The sequence below is a fragment of the Oncorhynchus clarkii genome, chromosome 14 (assembly GCF_045791955.1).
Source record: "Oncorhynchus clarkii lewisi isolate Uvic-CL-2024 chromosome 14, UVic_Ocla_1.0, whole genome shotgun sequence".
In the NCBI taxonomy this organism is placed as follows: domain Eukaryota; kingdom Metazoa; phylum Chordata; class Actinopteri; order Salmoniformes; family Salmonidae; genus Oncorhynchus; species Oncorhynchus clarkii.
The window spans coordinates 5,122,343-5,150,000 of NC_092160.1; the positions used below are offsets into that span (position 1 = coordinate 5,122,343).

The following is a 27,658-nucleotide window of genomic DNA, read 5'->3' on the forward strand; positions in this document are numbered from 1 at the left end:
GTGAAGAAAAAGCAGCCAACAAGTGCTCAGCATATGTGGGAACTCCTTCAATACTGTTGGAAAACAATTCCTCATGAAGCTGATTGAGAGAATGCCAAGAGTGTGCAAAGCTGTCATCAAGACAAAGGGAGACTACTTTGAAGAATCTATCATCTAAAATATATTTAGATTTTTTTGTAACACTTGTTTGGTTACTACATGATTCCATATGTGTTATTTCATAGTTTTGATGTCTTCACTATTATTCTACAATGTAAAAAAAATAGCAAAAATAAAGAAAAACCCTTGAATGAGTGTCCAAACCTTTGACTGGTACTGTACGTTTACACACGGTGCAGAGAAAAGTAGTAGAGGTAGTAAAGCCAGACCATTAGAAGGTAGTGCAGGAAGGAAGAAGAAGTAAAAGGAAACCCAAGCAGCTATTGACAGAGTCGATAGATTAGTCTATAGCAACTTAAGAAGAGTGGTGCGGGCTCTCTTTTGTGGTGCTGGAACAGTAACCTGGCTCTCTTGTGTTGTGATGCTGGAACAGTAACCTGGCTCTGTTGTGTTGTGTTGTGATGCTGGAACAGTAACCTGGCTGTGTTGTGTTGTGGTGCTGGAACAGTAACCTGGCTATGTTGTGTTGTGATGCTGGAACAGTAACCTGGCTATGTTGTGTTGTGATGCTGGAACAGTAACCTGACTCTCTTGTGTTGTGGTGTTGAAACAGCAGCCTGACTCTTTCAGACCAAACGGACATTTTCTGACATCTCATCTGTCTTCTTTATTAGTTTCAGATTAGAACCATCAATTTATTACATCAATATAACTCTATAAATGTTTCTAATGCAGGATAAGAGGGTGGATCTTATTTAATTTAGTCTTTCTTTATTACTTTCATGGCAATATCACGTTATAGGACAATGTTTAAGCCTTTGTAAAGTTGGATCAATCTGTGAGTTGAATCCCACTGGAAGCTTGTTCTGCGCTCCTCCTCACACAAAGCCAAACCATCACAAACTCAGGAGGAGAGAGTGAGAGCGCTTTTTAAAATATGTTTTTATTTATACAACTTTGCAGTTGATAATGACAGGAACTGAAACAATGAGATGTACTCCCTCCTCAATATATAGATATATTATTTTCTTAAGAAAAATAAATAAACTGTATCGAAAGGTACAAGTTCACAGTCACTTTGGTAAAACACTTCATTACTTTGAAATCAACCAATCAATCACTTTAGTTAATCAATTGATAGTAAGTCAAATTAATAAATTACATAAACTAATACATAGATTTGGATGTTGAATAAATAAAATACAGAATTATCCATGATGAATGATGTAAAAACTGGAATGGCACGTTTAAGTGTCATATGAAACATTTACAAAACATGAACACATTTTTCCCTGATAAATCAAAGTGCATATAGACGCAGTGCACATAGTTCTTCTGAATGTTTCCCCGACGTCAATCCAACGTCAGCCCAACGTCAGCCAGCCCCACCCATCAGGCTAGTGAAGCCACGAAACAGTTACCCATAGTATAGAATATTATATATATATTTTTTTCCATAAGTAAGAAGATAACAGTCATGAACATTATTAAACACAGTCAACACCAATGTTATATACAGTATCGCACTGCAAGGTCTGGCATCATTGGCCTCCTACCGTCCGACTCCAGCACGAAACCTCAGATAGCTCGCTACATATTCACAACAGAAACATGTGATCACAATACAATGACAAGCCTGAAGTGTTTTTGTAGATGCTGTCGTCAGTGTGTCGATCGATACCCGTGGCCCTTTGTAAACCGTACGCCGGTGGTCAGACCGTGTTCCAAACCCTATGTTTGTTGTAGGTTCTGATGGTTTTCGTGTGAGTTTGCTTGTTGGTTTGAAGCTGCCTCTAAGTGAATAATACATGTTTTGATGAGTAAAGCCATCTCTTTCACAGATAAATGCCATTACATTCAATCCAAGATAAGGCATTGTTCATGTGTTTATTGTTCATCACAAAAGGAAAAAACTAAATTGGATGATTTTCAAATGAAGGTCTATGAGGTATTTCTGTATCAGAGTTGTATGTCTATGAGAAGCCTGCAATGAACACACACACTCACATACGCACACGCACACACAAGCATGCACAGACACGCATCAACATACACACACAGTCACTCATACACACACACACAGTCTTACACACACACACACACACACACACACACACACACACACACACACACACACACACACACACACACACACATACACACACACACACACACACACTATGAGCTCAAACGGCTAAGGGATGCAAATGCATGCATGACAAAAACGTGATCCTTTCCCGAAAGTAAATAACAAGCAACAGTAAACCACTTTATCCATCTGAGAAAATGGAGAGGCAACTAACTGACCAAGTCCTGCATAATATCGGTCTATACCCCCTTTCCTCCCTAAAACGTTCCTCTTTTTAAATATCAACTTCAATGTTAATGTAAAATCAATAAAAAAATACACATAACAGTCAAGGATCGAAGTGATCAATAGCAGTCCGTAGGATTAGGCAAATAAGCTACAGCTTATTCATGGTAAAACATTATTATTATTTATATTATTGTTACTCATATAGATTTTAGATGTGTATATATATATATATATATAAATACAAATATATTTATAGATGTATTTGTTTTAAAGTTTGCAAGCACAAATAAGCTGCATTTATTGAACTTTAATATAACAGTCAAAGAGGATGGTTGATGAGGTGGTGAAATGGGAAGCAACCTCACATGGTAAAACTACCCTGTTTTTATTAGCATTTTACTCTTCTTCACTCTCGGCCTCTTCACCCAACAGCTCTGTGTACAATAATCCTAAAAAGTGTTTGTTTGTGTCAACTCCTGTCCCTGTGCTGAATTTCTGTCAGTCTGAGAATGGGACCTAGAACGAGATAAACCTTTGTTCTCCTTCTAGAATGGAACCAGGATGTGAGATGAGCACTTTAGCAAAGATGTCCTCATTGTGACAAGATCACATTCACAATAAAGCTTTTTTAAACTTTTTTTTTCTTTTTCTTTTCATTATTTTCACACCTGTCGCCCTCAAACGATGACGGCACGGTGACAAAAAAAATTGCACCCGCATCTCAGGAGTGTGAACCATGACGACTCGCAACTAGCTCGCGCAAAACATGGCCGCCAAACAGAGGGGCCTCTCATGACTCACTGGCTCAACCATGCCACTAAGAGCCGCCAATCAAACCTGCTTGTCTTTTTCCATTTCCACCTTCTCTTCAATGTTTAAATGTTTTTCTTTTTAGTTTCGACTGGCCAGCGGTTACAACACAATGCTCCACAAAGGAGAGAGAGAGATAAGAGAAGAGAGAGACAGAGCAAGAGAGAACCAACCAACCAATCAGCACACAGGAGCCAGAGACCTCCCCCAATCAGAGCTGTCTCAGACACAGAGAGAGAGAGAGACACACACGCCCCAAAAGAGAAGCGAAAAGCTGGCGCTCGCTCGCGGGCGCGGCCACAGGCACGGACACGGGGGAGGGGTGGGGGGTGGTCAGGGGGTAAGCCTGCCCCCGGGACCCCTAGCCCAGGCCTGTTGCAGGGTGAAGAGGACAGAGAGAGAGGGCAAGGTCCAGGTCAGGACCGCCATGCACCGGAGGTTGGGCCCAGAGCTATAAAGGGATGGTTTTTTACGTGAGCTGTTCCTCTGGTAGGGCAAGTCTGGGTCAGGGCGGGACAGCCACTGGATCAGGATGTTGCCGTTCTTATTCAGGTCCGACGAGCCTCCTGGAGATTGAGAAAGGAGGGAATAATATCAGAGAGGAAAATGAGTATGAGTTCATCAGGAGAGATTTATACTCCCCACTACCTATACTAAATGACTTTAAAAATAAATTGTTGTGTATAGCGTAATGGGGCCAGGCCATAATACTTACTTGGACATGGCGCCAAGCGACAGATGCGGATGGTGTCTGGCTTGCTGTCCAGGCAGAGACCGATGGTGTTGTCACGCGTGTGACACAATGCCTGCCTCTGCTGTGTCCCATTGGCACACGTCACCGAGCACTGTGGTCACACGAGCATAGAAAGAGAGTGTGAGAATAGGTTATACACAACAACCTCCAACATCATAAACACACACACCTACACACACACAGACTCCATACCACACATCTACATGCATAACAAACTAAATAATAAGCCCCTATGTATTCATCCACCAGAACCCCCCTCTACCCCCAGCCTCCCATCCTTACCTGTGACCAGGGCCCTACTCTCCACTGTGCAGGGCAGAGCTCTCTGTTGCAGGGCCTGCGTGCCTCAGGCCGGTCGTCATTGCAGTACTTGCTGTGAATGGAGCGCTTGTTGCCGTTGTCTAAGGGCTGAACACAGCGAACGGACCTCACCTGGTACCCTGTTTTACCGCACGTCTTACTGCATGGCTCCCACGGACCATCCTCCCAGCTACAAGGAACAAGAGAGAGTTAGAGGGAGGGCACAGACAAAAACATACCTCAAGGCCTTGTTCCATTTCGGTCACTAGCCCTTTACTCTCCAACCTCTTTGGTGTTCACAGGTTCAGTGTAGGGACCAAGGAGTGACATTGAACAGCGGCCTACTTCTACGTAAACCTGAAAATTAACCACACAAACATATCCATACGTACATAGGCTGTGAGCACTCCTTCTGGTTGCAGTCCCTGCTGATGGCGCGAGGCTTCTTGATGTTCTCACAGTAGCGTCGGTGGACCATCTTACTGTCTGCTCTCCTTCTACAGCCGAACCGGGTATACTGCTTACCTTTTAAGGCCGGACACACACAAACATCTGTTAGGCAAAGAGCTCCACATCCAAATCTCCTATCATGTTCCCCAGTTTCCCGGTGTCTTCCTGTGCTAGTGGTGTCACTGTAAAATACCTCCCCCACAGGGCTTGGAGCAGAAGGACCATTTCTTCAGGGCCCACTCGTAGAAGGAGGTGTCATCCAGCAGCATGTTGTTCTCTATTGCAGACAGCAGGTCCATGTGGATGATGTACTTATAGGAGAGGGTCACCTTGGCATCTCCATGGGACTGCACCTGGACACAGGGAGACAACATCACAATCATATTAGTATAGGTCATATATATAAAGCAAATGTCAGGACCGGAAATGTCATAAACTCAATGCTAGCAGTGACGTAATTCTGAACCATCAAAATCAAGCTATAACAATCATATATGGTAAGGATTAAGTGTGTATTTTGTGACTTGTATGAGTGCTTGTGTGTGTGTGTGTGTGTGTGTGTGTGTGTGTGTGTGTGTGTGTGTGTGTGTGTGTGTGTGTACCATGATGAGGACTCCGTGTCTGAGTGGTCCGTTGGTCTGTAGTGTCTCCTTGTCATGGTCATTATTCATGTATTCCCACTCCACACCCTTCTCTATGACCGCACGGGATTCTGGGAGGTCTCCCTCTGCATTCAGGAAGAACTGTCCTGATGCCTGGTTCTTCACCGCTGGGGAGGGAGGGGGAGTTATAAACTGGAATACTCACACTTACACACACACGCAGGCACACACACACACACACACACACACACACACACACACACACACACACACACACACACACACACACACACACACACACACACACACACACACAAACGCAAACACACACACATTTTATACCTAGGATGTGTGCGGTTGGCTTAATCTCTTGGATTAGTAGGTGTCTCGCCCCTCGAGGGATTTCAAGTACTTTGAGGAAACCTGAAATAAAAACACCACATTACCCTGAGGTCCAGACACCCACAGAGAAGACATCTTTTCAACTTTGTCAGGATACATTTTCATTCAACTTTCATTCAACTTTATTGTTCAGGGCTAATTTCTGTGTACATGGGGTACATTTCAAATACAATTTTAACTGCTCTTAGTTTTGTCAGCCAGGGTCATCAACAGTCAATTCCAGGAAATGTATCAAAATGTGTTTTTTCCTTATTTCAGCTGGATGATATTTATTTAATATGAGGTCATGGTATAGTGATTCACATCATCGTTGGGCGGTGATCCTGCTCATATGGTAATGCTTTGAACAGGACATGATTCTAGCCAGGGCCAATGTCCACAAAGCGTCTGATTAGGAGTGATGATCTGTCCATACAATATCATTCATTATGATCTAAAATAGCGAAACGGATCCTAGATCAGCACTCCTACACTGAGGATTTGTTGATAAGGGCCAAGCTCATTATCTCCATGTGACCAGTAGAGGGGGCTCTTTAGTTAGCTATCCAGTGAAGTTGTGACCACTTCATCAGAATAGGACTCAGGCCAGGAAAACAACCTCATCTATCTCACTTCCTGCACTGTTTTCATGCTCATTCATGTTCCAAGGTCTGACAACTCAGTTACATATTACCTTATTGGTCTCAGTCTGCCACAGTGGTGCGTGCGTGTGTGTGTGTGTGTGTGTGTGTGTGTGTGTGTGTGTGTGTGTGTGTGTGTGTGTGTGTGTACCTTGTTTCTTGGCACTGCGAGTGAAGTTGCCCTTGATGATCTTGCAGCTGGAGTTGTCTCCTCCACAGACGCCACATTTATCCTCCTGTTGGGAGGACCCTACCACGCTGTCACAGCCTACTTTCTGCAACACACACACACACGCAGGCACACACACACACACACACACACACACACACACACACACACACACACACACACACACACACACACACACACACACACACACACACACACACACACACACACTAGAGTATTATGGACACACACATAAACTTCACAAAGTTATGAACACTGACACACACCTCACACAGTTGCACACAGTCACGCACACACATAATTAGGGTTGCAATATTTTTTGTAAACCTACTTATATTTGACAACAAACACACTGCTATATTTATGGACACACACACTGACCTCACAGTCCCCGTGCACACACACGCTGTAGGGGTCTTTATATGAGCAGCGCGTGCCGTCTTGGACCAGCCTCTGCATGTTGATCTTGTCTCGGGTCTCCGTGGACTGGCAATGCAGGTGGCAGCGCTGCTTAGCTGCACAACCCGTACACACACACGTTACAACACTTGATTTACATCCATCGCTAGTAGAACAGAACCACACAGAAACATTGTCTTAAGACACAGAGCCCTAATTGTGCCAAGATTCACCTCTATTTTCCATGTTCTCCTGCAGTTTGAGTGTGTATGCAATGTGACTATATCTGACAGTATTACAGAACAGGCTGTGATGGGGATCTGGATGTATACTATATAGGTGAATCCCAGAGTCAGTCCGCAGAGAAAACATGAAAGTGGAGGGGGAGGTTAAAAGAAGTACTAGCCAAGCCCAGCATATATCCCCTACAATAAGGACACAGCTCAGAGTTATTTACCCTTTGTGTGGGCAATGGAGGATCTCTGTCTAGCCTGTATGTGTTTATGTAATCTCCCGAGCCAGACGTGTGTATACACCGACTATGCAATAGCTATAACGTCTGGCATGCAAGATTGGTATTTAAGTGGATTTGAATGTTCATTGTGTATGTAAACTTGCTGCAAAACAAATTGCCCAAGGATTGATTCAACTATGCATACATTTTTGTACTGGTCCCCCATGGGAACGGAACCCTGGCATTGCAAGCACCATGGTCTACCAACTGAGCCACACGGGAACTGATCTGAGATGACTCAAACTATGTCTTCGGTATGCAATGTTCCAAATGCACTGTGATGACCTTACTGATATTACAAAGTATTAGAAACGGTCAGATTGGGATGTGAGTACTCATTGACTCATGCCGATACACAGTCCCTCACTCCTCCAGCCAGAGTCCCCAGAGAGGGGGCCGATGCCACAGATCATCCCAGAGGGAGAGAGAGTTCTCTGGGTGAGATTGCCCTTACCAGCTATACCCTGGATGGCCAAAGCAGCTAGAACAATCAATGCTTGTAGAAAGTGTTTTTTTTACTGTAGAGCAATGTTACGAGGATGTTTATGGCTAAAAACACAACATTGACAGTATTTTACAACAGGTGTAATTAATTATTAGATTTCGAGCAAAGTTTAGATTTTCATACAGACTCACTCTAGTTCTCTCACACTATCTCTAAACCCTGGAGATGAAAACACACTAATGGAATTCTTTCTAACTTCTCTCCTTTCCCCCCTTCTCTATCTTCCCCTCGCATGCACGTACTTGGGACAATGTGGAGAAAAGTATTTAGCATGGGGACTGGATCTGCAAGCCTCACAAACTCTTTAAACTCATACTCACACTTATAGATGAGGTAAGGGCGTTTTTTTGGAGATGGCGAGAAAAAAGGGATGTAATGGGGATCCCATTCTGTGTTCTGATGGTTTAAACACATACAGTATGACTATGTTCTGTGAGTCACAACAGCTGACGAGCTGAGAAAAGAGGGAGGGAGGGGGGATGGGAGGGAGAGAGAGCGACCAACACACCGACTAAGACTGACCGACGCACCGAACAACACACAGACTAACACACCTACCGACCGACCAATACACTGACACTTACACACAGACAGACAGGCTGAAAAAGAGCTCAGATGATTAAGTGGAGTGAGATAGGTTAGAGATAGAAGAGAGTGTTTTTTAAAAGGGGTTCAAGAAAGGGGTTGTCGTTTTAGAAAGGTTCAAAGACAAGGGTTTTGTTTTTTAAGATGGGTGCTAACACCCCCCCGAAACACACACAGAACATCTTCTTCCCAATCTGCCTCCACACAAGAGGAGCTGACTTATGTCCCACAACCCACCATTTCAGGAAGTCTGTGTGTAGGCTACTTACGTTCCGTGTGTTCATAAGGCAGCCAGTGGTGCTTGTTGTTGTGGAACTCAAACTCAGGGTCCAAGCTACGGCACTGCTCCTCCCTGAAGTCACTGTACAGCTCCTCACACTCCTGGCTGTTACACAGCTGGAACTGGTGGTTAGTCCCCAGACAGGTACGACCTCCATTAGCAGGCCTGGAGACAACAGTAAAATGTTTTATTTAACCAGGCATGTCAGTAATAACAAATTCTTATTTACAATGACGGCCTACCCCGGCCAAACCTGGACCACCCTGGGCCAATTGTGCCCCGCCCTGTGGGACTCCCGACTACGGCCGGTTGTGATACAGCCTGGAAATCAAACCAGGATCTGTAGTGACACCTCCAGCACTGAGATGCAGTGCCTTAGACCGCTGCGCCACTCAGGAGATTATTCACTTGGTAAATGTGAACAGTGAATATGTTCTGTTCTGTTAGGACAAGCTGAACCATGATACTATGCAAGCATTGATAGGTCGATTTGTCAGTATTTAGGGTAAAAAAAATACCGTACCTGGGGTTGTTGCATTCACGGGTTCTAAACTGCACCCCTCCTCCACAGGTACGAGTACAGGACCCAAACTGGCTCCACATGTCCCACCCACCATCCTGCTTTATCATGTCAATGGTCAGCCAGATACAGTGACCTTTGAAGCAGTGCTGTGATAGGACGAGAGAGGGGAAGAAACTGTAGGATGGTATTATTTTTTACAATTAGGGTGGTGTGTGTGTGTGTGTGTGTGTGTGTGTGTGTGTGTGTGTGTGTGTGTGTGTGTGTGTGTGTGTACAGTACCAGTGAAAGGTTTGGACACACCTACTCATTCAAGGGTGTTTATTTATTTTTTACTATTTTCTACATTGTAGAATAACAGTGAAGACATCAAATCTATGAACTAACACATGTGGAATCATATAGTAACCAAAAAAGTGTTAAACAAATCTAAATTAATTTATATTTTAGATTAGATTTTAGATGCCTTGATGACAGCTTTGCACAGTCTTGGCATTCCCTCAATTAGCTTCACCTGGAAAGCAAAGCTTTTCCAACAGTCTTGAAGGAGTTCCCACATATGCTGAGGACTTATTGGCTGCTTTTCCTTCACTCTGTGGTCCAACTCATCTCAAACCATCTCAATTGGTTTGTGGTTGGGTGACTGTGGAGGGCAGGTCATCTGATGCAGCACTCTGTCACTCTCCTTCTTGGTAAAATTGCCCTTACACAGCCTGGAGGTGTGTTGGGTCATTGTCCTGTTGAAAAACAGATGGTAGTCCCACTAAGTGGCAGGTAGCCTAGTGGTTAGCGTGTTGGGCCGATAACTGAAAGGTTGCTAGATCGAATCCATGAGCTGACAGATTAAAAACGTGTCATTCTGCCCCTGAACAAGGCAGTTAACCCACTGTTCTTAGGCTATCATTGTAAATAAGAATTTGTTATTAACTGACTTGCCTAGTTAAATAAAAACTAATAAAAGTACAAACCAGATGGGGTGGTGTATTGCTGCAGAATACTGTGGTAGCCATGCTTGAATTCACCATTACACCTCTTCCATGCTTCACGCTGGGAAGCACATCTACAGAGATCATCCATTCACCTACTCTGCATCTTCCAAAAATCTTAAATTATGACTCATCAGACCAAAGGACAGATTTCTACCGGTCTAATGTTCTTGGCCCAAGCAACTCTCATCTTCTTATTGGTGTCCTTTAGTAGTAGTTTCTTGGCAGCAAAATCGACCATGTCTCCTCTGAACAGTTGATGTTGAGAAGTGTCTGTTACTTGAACTCTGTAAAGCATTTATGTGTGTCACACCCTGACCTTAGATAGCCTTTTTATGTCTCTATTTGGTTTGGTCAGGGTGTGATTTGGGTGGGCATTCTATGTTCTGTTTTCTATGTTTTTGTATTTCTATGTTTTGACCAGGTATGGTTCTCAATCAGGGACAGATGTCTATCGTTGTCTCTGATTGGGAATCATACTTAGGCAGCCTTTTCCCTTTTGTCATTGTAGGAAGTTGTCTTTGTTAGGGGCACTATAGCCCTTGTAAGCGTCAAGGTCGTTTCCTTGATTTCTTGTTTTGTTGGCGACATTTGACTAAATAAAAGAAAATGTACGCTCACCACACTGCACCTTGATCTTCCTTGAACGATGGCCGTGACAATATGGGCTGCAATCTGAGGTGCAGTTAACTCTAATGAACTTATCCTCTGCAGCAGAGGTTTCTCTGGGTATTCCTTTCCTGTGGCGGTACTCATGAGAGCCAGTTACATCAAAGTACTTCATGGTTTTTGTGACTGCACTTAAAGAAAGTTCTTGAAATTTTCCGGATTGACTGACCTTCGAGTTTTAAAGTAATGATGGACTGTCGTTTCTCTTTGCTTATTTGATCTGTTTTTGCCATAATATGAACTTGGTCTTTTACCAAATAGGGCTATCTTCTGTATACCACCCCTACCTTGTCACAACACAACTGATTGGCTCAAATGCATTAAGAAATTTCACAAATTAACTTTTAACAAGGCAAACCTGTCAATTGAAATGCATTCCAGGTGACTACCTCATGAAGCTGGTTGAGAGAATGCCAAGAGTGTGTAGAAAATGTTAAAAATAAAGAAAAACCCTTGAATGAGTAGCTGTGTCCAAACTTTTGACTGGTACTGTGTGCGTGCGTGTGTGTACCTTCCCATCCCCACACATGGTGCCATCGATGGGCGGTCCTTTCTTGGTCTTGCAAAAGAAGGGGTTGTCAGGGTGGCTGCACCACAGCTGTTTGCAGGGGTCAAACGTCCGGTACTGCAATGGACAGACAGAGAAGAATCCTCACACACACGCCCTCTCACATTATACACACACAGCCAGTAACTGGGTCTTTACCGAAAACATATAGTATCACCAGACGAGGCAGGTGACTTGCAACAGGTCACTCTTTCTCAAATACAGACACCGAGACACTGGGAGTAGCTAACATCACAGAACATTCCAGAAATCACCTCAGACCTACTACACCAGAGAGAACAGATCAATTGGACCATTGACTGTACTGCACATGTACAAGAAAATATACAAAACCTCAACATCTGTAAGGGTCCAGGCGGCAGTGTACTGTAGTAGTCCTTCACTGTTTCACTGTTACAACAACACGGCTGTACAGGAGGCCAAAGAGCATGCAGACAAAACCAAAGAGGATGAGGAGAGAGAGACTCTGACTGAGAGAACCTGCAGGTCTGTGGGGTCAGAGAGGAGGGCAGGGAGAGCAGAATGTGATGGGTAAGAGGTCAACTGTCAATTGTTGCCCCACAGAGTAGGATCATGTTGTCCTTATTCAGTTTTACGTTCCATGGCCCTAATGGGGACAGTTAACTAATAGTTCTAATCATTTCTAAATGGAGTCTCTGCTTCTTCTGTCTTTCACCTGTTTCCCTCTGTTCCCCCCTCTGTCCCCCTTTCCACAATAACAAAGCCGACTCAGACTCTCTACCCAGAATGACCTCAGGTGACCCTTACAGTTGAGCCCACAACAGGGTCAAAGGTCAGCCTGCGGTTGGCACTGATGACATCAGCCTGGTAGGCTGGCACGCGACACTGCAGGATCCTAAACCTGATCATAGTAAAGCAGCTCTCGCACCAGACCTTTCTTTCTGCCTGGAAAGGACTTCTCTTTCTCTTTCTTCCCATCCTTTTTCCAATATCTTTGCCAATATCGCTTTCCGAATGGCCAAATAGTGACACATAGATTTACAATGAAAGGCACCGTGTGTGTGTGTGTGTGTGTGTCAGTGTTGAGCTCATTTGCTATGGTTCACTTTTTCTGGCTAGCTGTTTGGGAGAAATCCAGAACTCTTTTCCTTTTTGGCACTAAATGGAAACTAAAAAAGTGTATGTTTAGAATTCTGCAGAACACATGCCAGTCACGATCATGTGACGATGGGCAGAACGAAAGAACGGAAGATAAACAAGTAACGATGACAACCATACTGATAATCAGAAGAAAAAGAAAGTGGCCACACCGCTTCGAGGGGGGGATAGCGGGGGGGGATAGGGGGGTAACCTTACCTGTGTTCCAGCCTGGCCCACCTTTTGCAGCTAAAGGAATGAATGGTTTGACAAGAGAATAAAGGGTAATCTAGCAACGAGTGCAAAGCCCTGCAAAGAGTAGTTCAGCTCAACTCTCATCTCTCAATCACAAAACAGCTCCCGAGATACAAAGATAAGATCTTCAGTCAGTGTCAAGATGCCTTGAGGGACAGACCTATTCAAGTGGGGACTTACATGGAGTGTAACAAACATTAGGACCACCTTCCTAATATTGAGTTGCACCCCCCCCCCCCCCTTTTTGCCATCAGAATAGCCTCAATTTGTCTGAGCATAGACTCTGCAAGGTGTTGAAAGCATTCCACAGGGATTCTTGACTCCTTTGCTTCCCACAGTTGTGCCAAGTTGGCTGGATGTCCTTTGGGAGGTGGACCATTCTTCTTTAGTCTCCTCCCCTTCATCTACACTGATTGAAGTGGATATAACGGATAAGGGATCACTTGAATCCCTTGGATTCACCTGGTCAGTCTATGTCGTGGAAAGAGCAGGTGTTCATAATGTTTTGTATACTCAGTGTATGTCAGTAGGGACTTCAGTGAGGAGTGGGGACTTATTTTATTGCGGTGTGGATGTTATCCATGTAACCCTGCTCATCACGGTATCATTGGGGACTGAAGTGTGAAGTGGTTGGCTTTTCAACTGCTGGCACCACTACAGTGGGTACTTGTTATTGTGGTAACATATATGAATCTAGTATGTATATATTAGTATAAGCAATAGTTAGTGCATATGTTAGTATACCACTGGTTCCTTTGGGGAGTTCTTACCGCGGTGCACATCATGTAGCCCACGCCGAAGTCGAAGCGGCACTGTTCGTTCATGGAGTAGTGCAGACCAGGGAGTCTGGGCAGGGACGGCCAGTTATGTTCGTAGGGGTCATCACGAAGACATTCGTAGGATCTGGGTCAAAAGAGACATTGTGACCTAACAGTGTTGTCACAATCATTTCAGGTTTTATATTCAGTGAATTAAAACAGAGTAGCCACGATTCTATTAAAATGTTTTTAAAAAACTTTTTTGGAACAATAGTTGCAGAAAAATTTAAGTTCAGGACCCTTCCTCAGGCTGCATGATTTTTTAAATGTGGGATGTATGATGTATGATGTGACCACTGACAGCCCTATTAAAGTGGAGTTCCGTTTGGTTGTTCGGTTGTTTGTTTGATGTTGGAGTCATTCAGTTCTGGTGAGAAGGAATGTAAACAAGTGTGTAAGTGTGTTTATGTTTATGTGTGTTTATGTTTGTGTGTGTGTGTGTGTGTGTGTGTGTGTGTGTGTGTGTGTGTGTGTGTGTGTGTGTGTGTGCGTGCGTGCGTGCGTGCGTGCGTGCGTGCGCGTGCGTGCGTGCGTGTGTGTGTGTGTATGCATACGTGTGTGTGTGTGTGTGTATATAGTAGGTGTGTGATAGACTCACTGTAGGTATCGTCCCAGCTCCTGCTGGCTACAGCGTGACCAGTGGAAGCGATGGAATGCAGCTTGAACCAACGGGGCCATGATGCTCCCCATGTGCACCTCGTCTCCACAGCGATTCCCCTGGCCGTCGTGCTCCATACCCAGCCTGGGGGAGAGAGAGAGAGGGGGAGGGCAGAGGGGAATTCATCAATATGTGGACAGGTACATGTATCTAATTGTATGTTTCATTGTGGATATAATGCTTTTGAATTCAAGTCTTTACAGTTTGTGTGTGTGTGTGAAGGGCGGAGGGAGGGTTGAATAAAGAGAAAACGATGCATTAAAACAATTCAGAAATCTATAATTATTGAGCAATTTATATCTATAGGCTACATTGAAGTTTTTCTTTCATTATTTTTATCTGGCATTGGTGCGTAAGCCTAAGTGTTAGGACCGAATACACAACAAACTGTATGCGCACCAAACACACGCCAATCGCCAAATGCTTTTGGGAACAAAAGGCAAAGAAATATTCAGGGGAAAACAATGAAGAAGTGTTAAAGAAAAACTTCATTGTTAAAAACATTTTCAAGAGAAAAAAAAATATTTGTGGGTGTGGGTCAGATTTTTGTACTTTTGGTTATGGTAGGGTGCAGTTGAACAAACAGCTGACCTACGCTTCACTAGTGTGTATGTACTCACACATGTCCTGTCTCATGGGCTACCACGAAGGCAGAAGAAAAGCCATCCTCGTGGTTCAGAGTACAGCTCCTTACTGGGTGACACATCCCTGTTACTGGAGCATAACCTGAAGAAGGGAGGGGGAAAGAGGAGGGAGGGAGGGAGGGAGGGAGGGAGGGAGGGAGGGAGGGAGGGAGGGAGGGAGAGAGAGAGAGAGAGAAAGAGAGAGAGAGAGAGAGAGAGAGAGAGAGAGAGAGAGAGAGAGAGAGAGAGAGAGAGAGAGAGAGAGAATGACGATGCATAAAGCACTGTGGTCACAACATTTGAATGAGTTCAACTTTGCTACAGTACTGTGACCTGACTGTGTCTTTCTCAGAGTACCCACAGTCTCTGTCTCATTCTCTCAGTGCTCTGTTCTCTATTGGCTAACAGGTCCGTTTCTGTGGTCTCTCTCTGTTCTCTCTAGCAGGTCTGTGGCTATAGTGTCTCTGTTTTCTCAAGCAGGTCTGTGGCCATAGTCTATCTCTGCTATCTCGAGCAGGTCTGTGGTTATAGTCTCTCTGTTCTCCCTAGCAGATATGTGGCTATAGTATCTCTCTGTTATCTTTAGCAAGTCTGTGGCTGTAGTCTCTCTGTGTTGTGTTCTTCCTAGCAGGGCTGTGGCTGTGGCTGTAGTGTATTGATTTTCTCTCTAGCTCAAGGGTAGCTGAAGGTCTGTTGTAGACCACTGCTTTAGAGCTACAGAACTCCCCCGAGACACGCTGCTAGCCTGCTCTCACTCTGACTTCACTAAACGCAACAACACAACAGAACAAAACTGTATGTACGTTTGTGTGTGTGTGTGTTACCCTGCATGCCGGTAGGCCCAAACTCCTGTCGTGTGAGGAATATAGCGTGGTCGTGGTACTCTGCATCTCCTGTGTCCTGTTTCTGCTGCAGGAAGGCCCAGCGACACACATTCTCCAGACTCTGAGATGGGTTTCCCAACTCTATCAGACTCATAGACTAAATATATATATATATATAGAGAGAGAGTAGAAAAGGAAAGAGGATAAAAAAATTGTAACAGATTTTCAGTCTGAATTTCATGTGACTCTTCAATCAACTCTTCTAGTATTTCTACTTGTACATCCTCATCTGCACATATATCACTCCAGTGTAAATTGCTCAATTGTAATTACTTCGTCACTATTGGCCTATTTATTGCCTTACTTCGTTACTTAATTTGCACTCACTGTATACAGATTTTTCTATTGTGTTATTGACTGTACGTTTGTTTATCCCATGTGTAACTCTGTGTTGTTTTTGTCACACTGCTTTGCTTTATCTTGGCCAGGTCGCAGTTGTAAATGAGAACTTGTTCTCAACTGGACTACCTGGTTAAATAAAGGTGAAATAAAAATACATAAAAAAATCAGGCTCAGTCAGTGACAAGAGCGTATCTAAATGTATCACGCCATTACTAATGTGTCCAGCAGGTGTCAGTATTGCATTAGCAGTTGGCCACAGGGTGGACCCGCAAGATGCCAAGGTGAGCTAAAATACCTTTGGTGTTATAGGGTACTTACATGCTTGCCTTAGACAAAACTACAATAATTTTAAGATGTACACATATTCTCCTACTGCAGAGTCATTTTCTTACATTCAATACTGCATTTCCTGATTCTGTGAAATTCACAGCAATTTGTTTTATACATATGAACCCAAACATACATACTTATAGAAATAAGTATTTCTTATGCAATGGTTACATTTTCCCAGAATAATACATACTCCCACATATAGACCTACATTATCTCTCTCTCTCTCTCTCTCTCTCTCTCTCTCTCTCTCTCTCTCACCTCTCCTGTTCTTTCTCAATGTATCAGCCACTCCTTTTTCTTCTCTCTCCACCCCCTCTCACCCCCCCCCCACCCCCACTTTCTATTTTCACACATACACATTGTACAGTTCAATTCTGCCTCTCTGTCCTGCAGTGAAGACATATGACCGCCTCTCTGGTCAAATGATGGAGTAAGAAATGTATGTGGTGAACTAACATACATCTGTGTGTGTGTTTGTGTGTGAGTGAGTGAGTGAGTGTGTACGTGTGCGTACACTCAGGGTCGCTCGACCAATCTGCAGGCTGCCCATGCACTTTGTTATGGGTGTAAGATGGCACAGTGATGCCATCAGTTGGTAAATGTTAATTACTGCAACTCCAGTGTTTTTACCGATGTGCTTGAGATACCCGGATGTATTGCAATGTACTGAACAAGACTGGTTACTCAGAGGCATCAATGCCTCTGTCTCGTCATTAAAATTTCAAACACACTTCTCCGTTGCCAAGATAATTGGGGATGATGGACAGCCAGAGTCTTGGCCTGAGGAGCATGCGGATAGAGGCGGGGCCACGAGTGCCGGTCAAGGAGTGTGTGTGTGCGTATGTGTGTGTGTGTGTGTGTGTGTGTGTGTGTGTGTGTGTGTGTGTGTGTGTGTGTGTGCGTGTGTGTGCGCGCGTGTGTGTTTGTGTCTGGGTGTATGCCTGTACTCTGAAAACTTCCATTAAGACAAGGTAGAGAGAGGAGAGTAGAAAGAAGTGAAAGGTTAGGGTTAGGCATAAGGTTAGCAGTGTGGTTTAGCTTAGGGTTAGGTTAAAAATCTGATTTTAAGAAGATAAATTGTAGAACTTCCTCTTTGCAGCTTGGCCAGATAGTGTCAACCGAAGGGAATATAAAGTAGATGATGCAATATAGAGGTTTGGAATACTATAGAGTATCAGTTCCATGCTCTATTGGTAGTAACACCCTGTGGGGTTGTCCCTCCTCAATCACAAACACATGCATGTGCGACAGACAGACAGACAGACAGACAGACAGACAGACAGACAGACAGACAGACAGACAGACAGACAGACAGACAGACAGACAGACAGATAGATAGATAGATAGATAGAAATCAGTGGAATTAGAATATGATAGCTAATGAGATGGGAAAACACCTGTTTCTGGATTACATCTTCAAACTAAGGGCATTTGTGGCATGGATCCGTGACAGGGAGATGTGTCCATTATGGGTAAGATAGTCTAGCTAGCTACATTTTCAGATATTACAGTACATGTTTCTAATTTTGACAGAAAGTGGTTTCATTTCAAGCTAAAGTGTACGGTTAGCTAGCGTTGGATGGCTGGCACCCTAGCTAACATTAGGTGGTGTGCTATGTGTGATCTTACATGTTGTTTACCTAGCTAAGTTAATTGTTTACCTAGGTATTTAGCTACATGTCTGAAGCTAAAGTGTATGAACACCGAATATGGCCGGTGTCAGTAAACATCGGCAAAAAAGCATAATGAAATTGTTGCCAGCAGAGCAAGTTAGGCTGTTTACATGTTATCCAGAGGTAAACTAATCACCGGCCAGAGCGTTAAGTGTGTGCTCTGAACGCAAGGAGATGGGTGGGGCTAAAGCTTAAGATGGTGTGAACGATGGTGAATGGGTGTAGACAAAGAAGAGCTCTCTCACCGAAACACTAAAATGCCATTTTCTCAGAAGTGAGTTTACAAGTTTATCAACATTCAAAGCAGAATTACTTTGCCATTGTTCCTTAAATTCAGTGTATGAGATGCCATTTTGTAGCTCTGAGTCTCTACTTTTATCCAATGTAAAAACAGAAATTAAAATTTTTCTACATAAGACTGAATCCAGGTGGTGAGTCACATATGAGGATGCTTGTTCATCGACTATTTTAACATTTTATTTATTTAACCAGGCAAGTAAGTTAAGAACATATTCTTATTTACAATGACGGCCTACCCCGGCCAAACCCAGATGATGCTGGGCCAATTGTGCACCGTCCTATGTGATGCAGCATGGATTTGAACCAAAGACTGCAGTGACACCTCTTGCACTGAGATGCAGTGCCTTAGACCAAAAAGCCACTCGAGATCCCACAGTGCTGCCTTCAATACCATAGCGCCATCTAAGCTCACCACAAAGCTCACGGCCCTGGGTCTGAACTCATCCCTATGCAACTGGGTCCTAGACTTCGTGACAGGTCACCCCCAGCTGCTAAAGGTAGGCAACATTAGCTCCTCGACACTGATTATCAACACAAGGGTGCGTCCTCAGTCCCCTCCTGTACTCCCTGTATACCCACGACTGCGTGGCCTCACACAGTTCCAACTCCATCATCAAGTTTTCTGACGACACAACAGTATTAGTGAGCCTGATTACCAACAATGACGAGACGGCCTACAGGGAGGAGGTAGGCACTCTGATGTGGTGCCTGGTAAACAACCTCTCCCTCAACGTCAGCAAAACAAAGGAGCTGATTGTGGACTTCAGGAAGAACAAGGCTGGGCAAGCCCCCATCCACGGGGATGCTGTGGAGACAGTCAAAAACTTTAAGTTCCTCGGCGTACACATCTCTAAGCAGCTGAAATGGTCAAACCACATGGATACCTTTGGTGAAGAAGGCACGACAACGACTCTTCAACCTCAGGATGCTGAAGAAATGCGATCTGTCCCAGAGGGCCCTCATAGGGTTATACAGGACCACCATCGAGAGCATACTGTTGGGATTCATCAAAGATTGGTACGTCAACTCCACTGTCGCGGACAGCACGCTCAGCCAAACGCACCATTGGGTGCACACTGACTGCCCTCCAGGACACTTACAACACCAGGGGTCGCAGGAAGGCCAAGAAGATAATTAGGGACCCCAGCCACCTGAGCCATGGCCTGTTCTCCCCACTTCCATCACTAAAAAGCAGGCAGTACAGGAGCATCATGGCAAAAACTGGAAGACTGGCTAATAGCTTCTACCCCCAGACCATCAGGCTGCTGAATAGCCACCACTAGTCAGCTACCTGCTCCCGTTTCCTGCCCCCCCAACAGACATTTACCCTGTCCCTGCCCCAATGGACATTTACCATTGTTACAGTGTTGTATATTTAATTTATATTTATTTATATTCTTTATTATTACATGTATTGTTTTTATTTCACTTTGGGATGCATTGTTGGAGCTCAGAGCTTAAGATTTTCACTGTATCCTGTAATTACACCTGCAACCCTGTACACGTGACTATTAAACTTCTAATCTAATCAAGATAGATAGATGATAGAATTACAGAGCAGCATCCGCCAGTCTGTCTGGTTGTTTATGAATGAGGGAAGGCTATCATTGATTGTTTATCTTTGTCTGGACTTCCCATGATTCCTTGCTCCAGCCCACCAGGGAAAAAGCCGGTTGCATAACGGCAGTGTTTCTATGTGCTTCGGTGATGAACTGTGAAGGCGTGCGACTTTGAAAACCCTCCCCTGGGATCCACATGCTTTTAGTTCCTCTTTTGCTCAGTCCACTGGAATAACAGGCTGTAGGCCTCGTCGAGTGCAGAGAGGGTTGTGTGTGTGTGTGTGTGTGTGTTGTGTGTGTGTGTGTATTGTGTGTGTGTATTGTGTGTGTGTGTATTGTGTGTGTGTGTATTGTGTGTGTGTGTGTGTATTGTGTGTGTGTATTGTGTGTGTGTATTGTGTGTGTGTGTATTGTGTGTGTATTGCGTGCGTGCGTGTGTGTTTGTGCGTGCGTGCGTGTGTGTGTGTGTGTGTGTGTGTGTGTAGGGGTGCAGAAAATGCTCCATAAAATATAACATGGCTGCAACTTTTCAAGGAATAGGTTCATAAAACAGAGGCTCTGCTCAGTCAAACCTGAAGTAGATTATGAACATGGATTTTCTTTCTATAGTCAAAACAACCTGTAAAAAGGATATCTAGGCTAAAAAACATGAACAAAACACTCTTTTACCTTCCCATAGCCAAGCATGATGATTCGTACTAGCACCACGTTGATCCTGGCTCCCAGAGAGTGGTCATGGTAAATCTCGTTCACCTGCACAGACAAAGACACAGACATTTACTGTATCAACATATAAGGAAGAGAGAGAGAGAGAGTTGAGGAGAAAAATAAAGAGGATACATTCTTGGAGCATAAAATTTAAGAAGATAGAGACCTTCAGGGTGAGGTAAAAGGCAGGATGAATGATGGGAAGATAACAGTAGATACATGGAGGAGAGGAGGTAGAGAAAGACAGGGAACGGAGGGGTACACTCTTAGAAAAATGCTATCTAGAACCTAAAAGGGTTCTTCGGCTGTCCCAGTAGGAGAACCCTTTGAAGAACCCTTTTTGGTTCCAGGTAGAACCTTTTTGGGTTCCATGTAAAACCCTTTCCACAGAGGGTTTGACATGGAACCCAAAATGATTATACCTGGAACCAAATAGGGTTTTACCTGGATCCAAAAAAAGTTCTCCTGAGGACAGCCGAATAACCTTTTTGGAACCAATTTTTCGTAGTGTAGTTGTTCTTCCCACTTAAAGAGAGCACAAACTGGTTGCTGGAGAACCCCCCAAAAAACGCAGGGACATGGTTGCCCCTGTCTGTCTGCCTGCCTGCCTGCCTGCCTGCCTGTCTGTCTGTCTGACCCAGTCCTTCTACTCTTTAATATTCTACAGCATTCCCTTATTCCCTGCTTTCCAAGAATAACACAGCCAGATATGACGTATGGGAGGACAAGGAGAGTGACAGTGTGGGTGTGTGTGACTCTCTGTGTCTGATGTGATTATGTGTGCATTCTACATGTGTGAGAGAGAGGTCAAGTGAAAATGTGTGGTACGTCTGTATGTGTGTGCACATCTGTGATTGTGTGCATGCGTTAGTGTGCAATTCTCTGTGTGTGTGTGTGTGTGTGTGTGTGTGTGTGTGTGTGTGTGTGTGTGTCAGCCTGGAGGTGACATGGCCCCTCCAGCAGGTCAGATCACACTCTGTCCCTTCCAGCTGGTTGCCACGGCAACATCATCCCAATTTGGGCCGGTTGACCCCCAGGTGACCCTGACACCCCGGGCCCCACTCTAATGAGACATTTACATACAGACGCACACATGGATGCACCCATACACACACACTGCATGGTATTTTCCAACCTGTAAACATTCACTGAAATTTGACGTGAGCGGTAATTTCTCATATTTCGATGGACCGCTTTTCGTAGAGTCGCCTCACATCAGATGAACTTGGAAGAGGCTACCACCAAACATTTAGCGCCGTGCTTTTACATGACCATCCATTCTGGTCTGGATTTGAGCAACTTTATTACCGTTCAGGTTAGCGATTGTATCACCGTCATGGTTTTCGACAGACGGTCATTTTATCTTCGCCCTCGATGTCTGCCTCGTTGAGGGCCTCTCTTTGGCCTCCTCCTCCTCCTTCGGTCTCTCTCTCTCTCTCTCACCTCAGACTTTTTACTGATCTGCTGTTGGATTATTTGATTCGTGATTCTTGCTATGTTTGTATTATTATTTAGGAACACTTTTATGTGAAGTCGTAGCTCATTCAATATTAGTGTTTAGCGTTGTGTTAGCTACATATCTTAGATTGTTCTGTTGACTTTGTATGTGCTTAATGCTGTGTTTTCTCTCTCTCTCTCTGATGCTCATTTGGCTGTTGTCTACCCTTGGCTTTTACAATGTTGGCGATACTTTTAGAGCCCATTGCTCTGTGAATGAAGAGATATATATGACTGTTTCTCCCTCGTGCCTTGGGAGAAACCACACGCTTGCTCTGTAAATGCATGCAAGAACTCTGCACATTTCGCCCCAAACAACATGGGAGAATTTGGACTCTTGCACTTACATGTCAAGACTGTTCTCTTGGTGCTTAACCACGTTTCTGGACTTTGCACATCTCGTGAAAAAATGTGGCGTTAAAGACTCTTGTGACTGTGGATTGTCATTCAAGTGCTGTCTGTAAATCCGAATGTTGTAACCCCCGATCTAGACTTGCCATTATCTTGCTGCTTCTACTGTCTGGAAATGTGCAGTCTAATCCAGTCATTTTTGCCCCTACCGAATGAAGTAGTCAGTGTGGCCTGAAGTTTATGCATAAGACGTCTTCTGCCAAAGCTTGATTTTGTGAATATATGGATAAAAACTGCCGACCCTGACACATGTATGCTTTCTGAAAACCAGGCTCAAAAAATCAATTACAATACAAAAATATTGGCATGAATGGGTTTCAACGTTTTTCGTGCAAATCGTAAATCTAAGGGTGGTGATGTTGCTGTATACGTAAAAGACAAGTTCTCTGCAGCCGTTCTGACTTCTCTTACTAAACCTAAGCCATTTGAATATCTGTCTTTGAACCTAAACCTTGGCTCATCTTTAAATATTGTTGTATCGTGTTATTATAGACCTGTTATCACAGCATGTCAACTCTTAAGTTTGTCTTGATGGGTGATCTGAATCAGGATTGGTTAAATCTAGCTCTGATCAACTCAAAATTCTATGAAATCCCTATAATCTCAGACAGATTGTCAACAGCGTATCTAGGTTGAATGCAAAGTATCCTCTGAAATCCTCCTTGATTGATTTGACCTTAACCAATGCTCCTCATCGTTTTAATGCTTCTGGTATTTTTGCAAATAGCATAAGTGATCACTGTGCTATTGCCTATGTGAGAGTTGGTAAAATTCCTAAGCGATCTCCACGTGTCATTTAGTTAAAGAAACTGGAAGCAGTTTGATATTCAAGGTTTTTTACATTATGTATTTAGCATTGAATGGAATAGAATACAATTAATCCCTGATGTTGAATTAGCCTTTTCTTACTTCCACAACGCATTCCAGGTTGTGTGCAATAGGCATGCCCCTTTCAAAAAATTCAGGATTAAGGGCAGAGATAACCCTTGGTTTACTGATGAATTTACTTCAATCATAATAGAATGAAATTCTACAGTGCCTTGCGAAAGTATTCGGCCCCCTTGAACTTTGCGACCTTTTGCCACATTTCAGGCTTCAAACATAAAGATATAAAACTGTATTTTTTTGTGAAGAATCAACAACAAGTGGGACACAATCATGAAGTGGAACGACATTTATTGGATATTTCAAACTTTTTAAACAAATCAAAAACTGAAAAATTGGGCGTGCAAAATTATTCAGCCCCCTTAAGTTAATACTTTGTAGCGCCACCTTTTGCTGCGATTACAGCTGTAAGTCGCTTGGGGTATGTCTCTATCAGTTTTGCACATCGAGAGACTGACATTTTTTCCCATTCCTCCTTGCAAAACAGCTCGAGCTCAGTGAGGTTGGATGGAGAGCATTTGTGAACAGCAGTTTTCAGTTCTTTCCACAGATTCTCGATTGGATTCAGGTCTGGACTTTGACTTGGCCATTCTAACACCTGGATATGTTTATTTTTGAACCATTCTATTGTAGATTTTGCTTTATGTTTTGGATCATTGTCTTGTTGGAAGACAAATCTCCGTCCCAGTCTCAGGTCTTTTGCAGACTCCATCAGGTTTTCTTCCAGAATGGTCCTGTATTTGGCTCCATCCATCTTCCCATCAATTTTAACCATCTTCCCTGTCCCTGCTGAAGAAAAGCAGGCCCAAACCATGATGCTGCCACCACCATGTTTGACAGTGGGGATGGAGTGTTCAGCTGTGTTGCTTTTACGCCAAACATAACGTTTTGCATTGTTGCCAAAAAGTTCAATTTTGATTTCATCTGACCAGAGCACCTTCTTCCACGTTTGGTGTGTCTCCCAGGTGGCTTGTGGCAAACTTTAAACGACACTTTTTATGGATATCTTTAAGAAATGGCTTTCTTCTTGCCACTGTTCCATAAAGGCCAGATTTGTGCAATATACGACTGATTGTTGTCCTATGGACAGAGTCTCCCACCTCAGCTGTAGATCTCTGCAGTTCATCCAGAGTGATCATGGGCCTCTTGGCTGCATCTCTGATCAGTCTTCTCCTTGTATGAGCTGAAAGTTTAGAGGGACGGCCAGGTGTTGGTAGATTTGCAGTGGTCTGATACTCCTTCCATTTCAATATTATCGCTTGCACAGTGCTCCTTGGGATGTTTAAAGCTTGGGAAATCTTTTTGTATCCAAATCCGTCTTTAAACTTCTTCACAACAGTATCTCGGACCTGCCTGGTGTGTTCCTTGTTCTTCATGATGCTCTCTGCGCTTTTAACAGACCTCTGAGACTATCACAGTGCAGGTGCATTTATACGGAGACTTGAGTACACACAGGTGGATTGTATTTATCATCATTAGTCATTTAGGTCAACATTGGATCATTCAGAGATCCTCACTGAACTTCTGGAGAGAGTTTGCTGCACTGAAAGTAAAGGGGCTGAATAATTTTGCACGCCCAATTTTTCAGTTTTTGATTTGTTAAAAAAGTTTGAAATATCCAATAAATGTCGTTCCACTTCATGATTGTGTCCCACTTGTTGTTGATTCTTCACAAAAAAATACAGTTTTATATCTTTATGTTTGAAGCCTGAAATATGGCAAAAGGTCGCAAAGTTCAAGGGGGCCGAATACTTTCGCAAGGCACTGTATGTGGGCTAAAGCAAGATGGTCTGGTTCGGCGGATGATTGGATGGCTTTTAAATGTCTTTGAAATCTGGGTGTGGCTATGACCCGAAAACTGAAAGCAGACCACTACCTTAAATCTATTTCAGATCATTTAAATAATCCCTCCAAAGTTTGGCAAGTAGTGAAAGGTTTGGAGTGCAAAAAAGATTACACAGCTTCCTAAACAATTGTTGGTCGACACTGAGAGAACCTCTATTCTGAAAGCCTTAAATCAGCATTTTCTAGATGCAGGCAGTTTATTTGAAAAGCTTAAAGGTCTAAGTGAGCCCCCTGTGAATTTACCTGACACCCCTGTGCACTCCTTCGCCAGGTTTTCCTTCTCACCCTTCTCTGTTTCAGATGTGCACAAAGCCCTGAAAGAAATTGATAGGGAGAAATCCCCGGCTCTGATGATCTAGACCCCCGCCTACTAAACTTAGCTGCAGACATCATTGCTCCGCGTAATATTTTTAACCTCACGCTTGATGGTAAGGAAATCCCCAAGTTATGGAAATCTGCTATTGTAAAGCCTCTCCTGAAAGGTGGAGATCCTTCGCTACTTGGCAACTATCAAAACTGTCTAAGTTACTGGAGTCCTTAGTTAGTAGGCAGCTGAAGGCCTACCAAAAATGTTAATTTTGTATATCAACAACATTGGGGATCATATTGAGACAGTGGGTGTTCATTTTTATGCAGATGATACTGTTCTTTATTAAAGTTGTAGTAGTTTATCTTTAGCATTTGAAAAAGACCATTTGACACCATTACCACAGAATCTTTATGATTTGAAGCTGGTTCTGAATTCGGGAAAAAAAAATGCAACCTATTTTCTAATGCCAGGCATGTTAATAATCATGTCATTGCAACATTGGTTGAACATACTATAGAGCAAGTCAAAGACTACAAATATTTGGGAGTGTGGGTGGATGACAAGCTGAGCTTCACTGTTCATGTGGAGAACTTAATAAGGAAGCTCAAGCTGAAAATAGGTTTTTATTACCGGCATAAGGCCTGTTTTTCTTTGGAGGCCAAGAAAGAAGGTGCTGGTACGATGTACAGTTGAAGTCAGAAGTTTACATACACCTTAGCAAAATACATTTAAACTCAGTTTTTCACAAATCCTGACAGTTAATCCCAGTACAAATTCCCTGTTTTAGGTTAGTTAGGATCAAAACTTTATGTTAAATGTCAGAGTAATAGTAGAGAGAATGATTTATTTCAGCTTTTATTTCTTTCATCACATTCCCGGTGGGTCAGAAGTTTAAATACACTCAATTAATATTTGGTAGCATTGCCTTTACGTTGTTTAACTTGAGTCAAACGTTTCGGATAGCCTTCCACACGCTTTCCACAATAAGTTGGGTGAATTTTGGCCCATTCCTCCTGACAGAATTGTTGTAACTGAGTCTGGGTTTGTAGGCCTCCTTGCTCGCACACACTTTTTCTGCCCACAATTTTCTATTGGATTAAGGTCAGGGCTTTGTGATCTCCACTCCAATACCTTGACTTTGTTGTCCTTAAGCCATTTTGCCACAACTTTGGAAGTATGCTTGGGGTCATTGTCCATTTGGAGACCAATGTGCGACCAAGCTTTAACTTCCTGACTGATGTCTTGAGATGTTGCTTCAATATATCCACATAATTTTCCTTCCTCAATGCCATCTATTTTGTGAAGTGCACCAGTCCCTCCTGCAGCAAAACAAACCCATAACATGATGCTGCAACCACCGTGCTTCACGGTTGGGATGGTGTTCTTCGGCTTGCAAGCCTCCCCCTTTTTCCTCCAAACATAAAGATGGTCATTGTGGCCAAACAGTTCTATTTTTGTTTCATCAGACCAGAGGACATTTCTCCAAAAAGTACGATCTTTGTCCCCATGTGCAGTTGCAAACCGTAGTCTGGCTTTTTTATGGCGGTTTTGGAGCAGTGGCTTCTTGCTTGCTGAGTGGCCTTTCAGGTTATGTCGATATAGGACTTGTTTTACTGTGGATATAGATCCTTTTGTACCTGTTTCCTCCAGCATCTTCACAATATCCTTTGCTGTTGTTCTGGGATTGATTTGCACTTTTCGCACCAAAGTACGTTACATCTCTAGGAAACAGAACGCGTCTCCTTCCTGAGTGGTATGACAGCTGCTTGGTCCCATGATGTTTATACTTGCGTACTATTGTTTGTACAGATGAACATGGTACCTTCAGGTGTTTGGAAATTGCTCCCAAGGATAAAACAGACTTGTGGAGGTCAATAATTTTTTTTCTG

General features: G+C 43.5%; 1 protein-coding gene across 2 annotated transcripts in view; it reads right to left on the reverse strand.

Annotated features, from left to right (window-relative positions):
• Nucleotides 1-27,658, reverse strand: part of LOC139366161 (A disintegrin and metalloproteinase with thrombospondin motifs 2-like) — a 200,331-nt gene that overhangs the window by 7,217 nt on the left and 165,456 nt on the right. Inside the window, exons 5-22 of one of the 2 annotated variants that reach the window (XM_071103329.1) lie at nt 20,783-20,866; nt 15,847-16,003; nt 15,020-15,125; nt 14,340-14,483; nt 13,694-13,826; nt 12,888-12,917; nt 11,514-11,627; nt 9,351-9,496; nt 8,817-8,992; nt 6,926-7,059; nt 6,506-6,629; nt 5,675-5,755; nt 5,333-5,499; nt 4,924-5,083; nt 4,673-4,805; nt 4,263-4,470; nt 3,942-4,071; nt 3,700-3,792 (exon numbers count right to left, since the gene is read on the reverse strand). In XM_071103329.1, coding sequence (XP_070959430.1) covers nt 3,700-3,792; nt 3,942-4,071; nt 4,263-4,470; nt 4,673-4,805; nt 4,924-5,083; nt 5,333-5,499; nt 5,675-5,755; nt 6,506-6,629; nt 6,926-7,059; nt 8,817-8,992; nt 9,351-9,496; nt 11,514-11,627; nt 12,888-12,917; nt 13,694-13,826; nt 14,340-14,483; nt 15,020-15,125; nt 15,847-16,003; nt 20,783-20,866 — 2,320 coding nt within the window. The remainder of the gene's footprint in view (nt 1-3,699; nt 3,793-3,941; nt 4,072-4,262; nt 4,471-4,672; nt 4,806-4,923; nt 5,084-5,332; nt 5,500-5,674; nt 5,756-6,505; nt 6,630-6,925; nt 7,060-8,816; nt 8,993-9,350; nt 9,497-11,513; nt 11,628-12,887; nt 12,918-13,693; nt 13,827-14,339; nt 14,484-15,019; nt 15,126-15,846; nt 16,004-20,782; nt 20,867-27,658) is intronic. The other variant, XM_071103330.1, reaches the window with a different exon arrangement.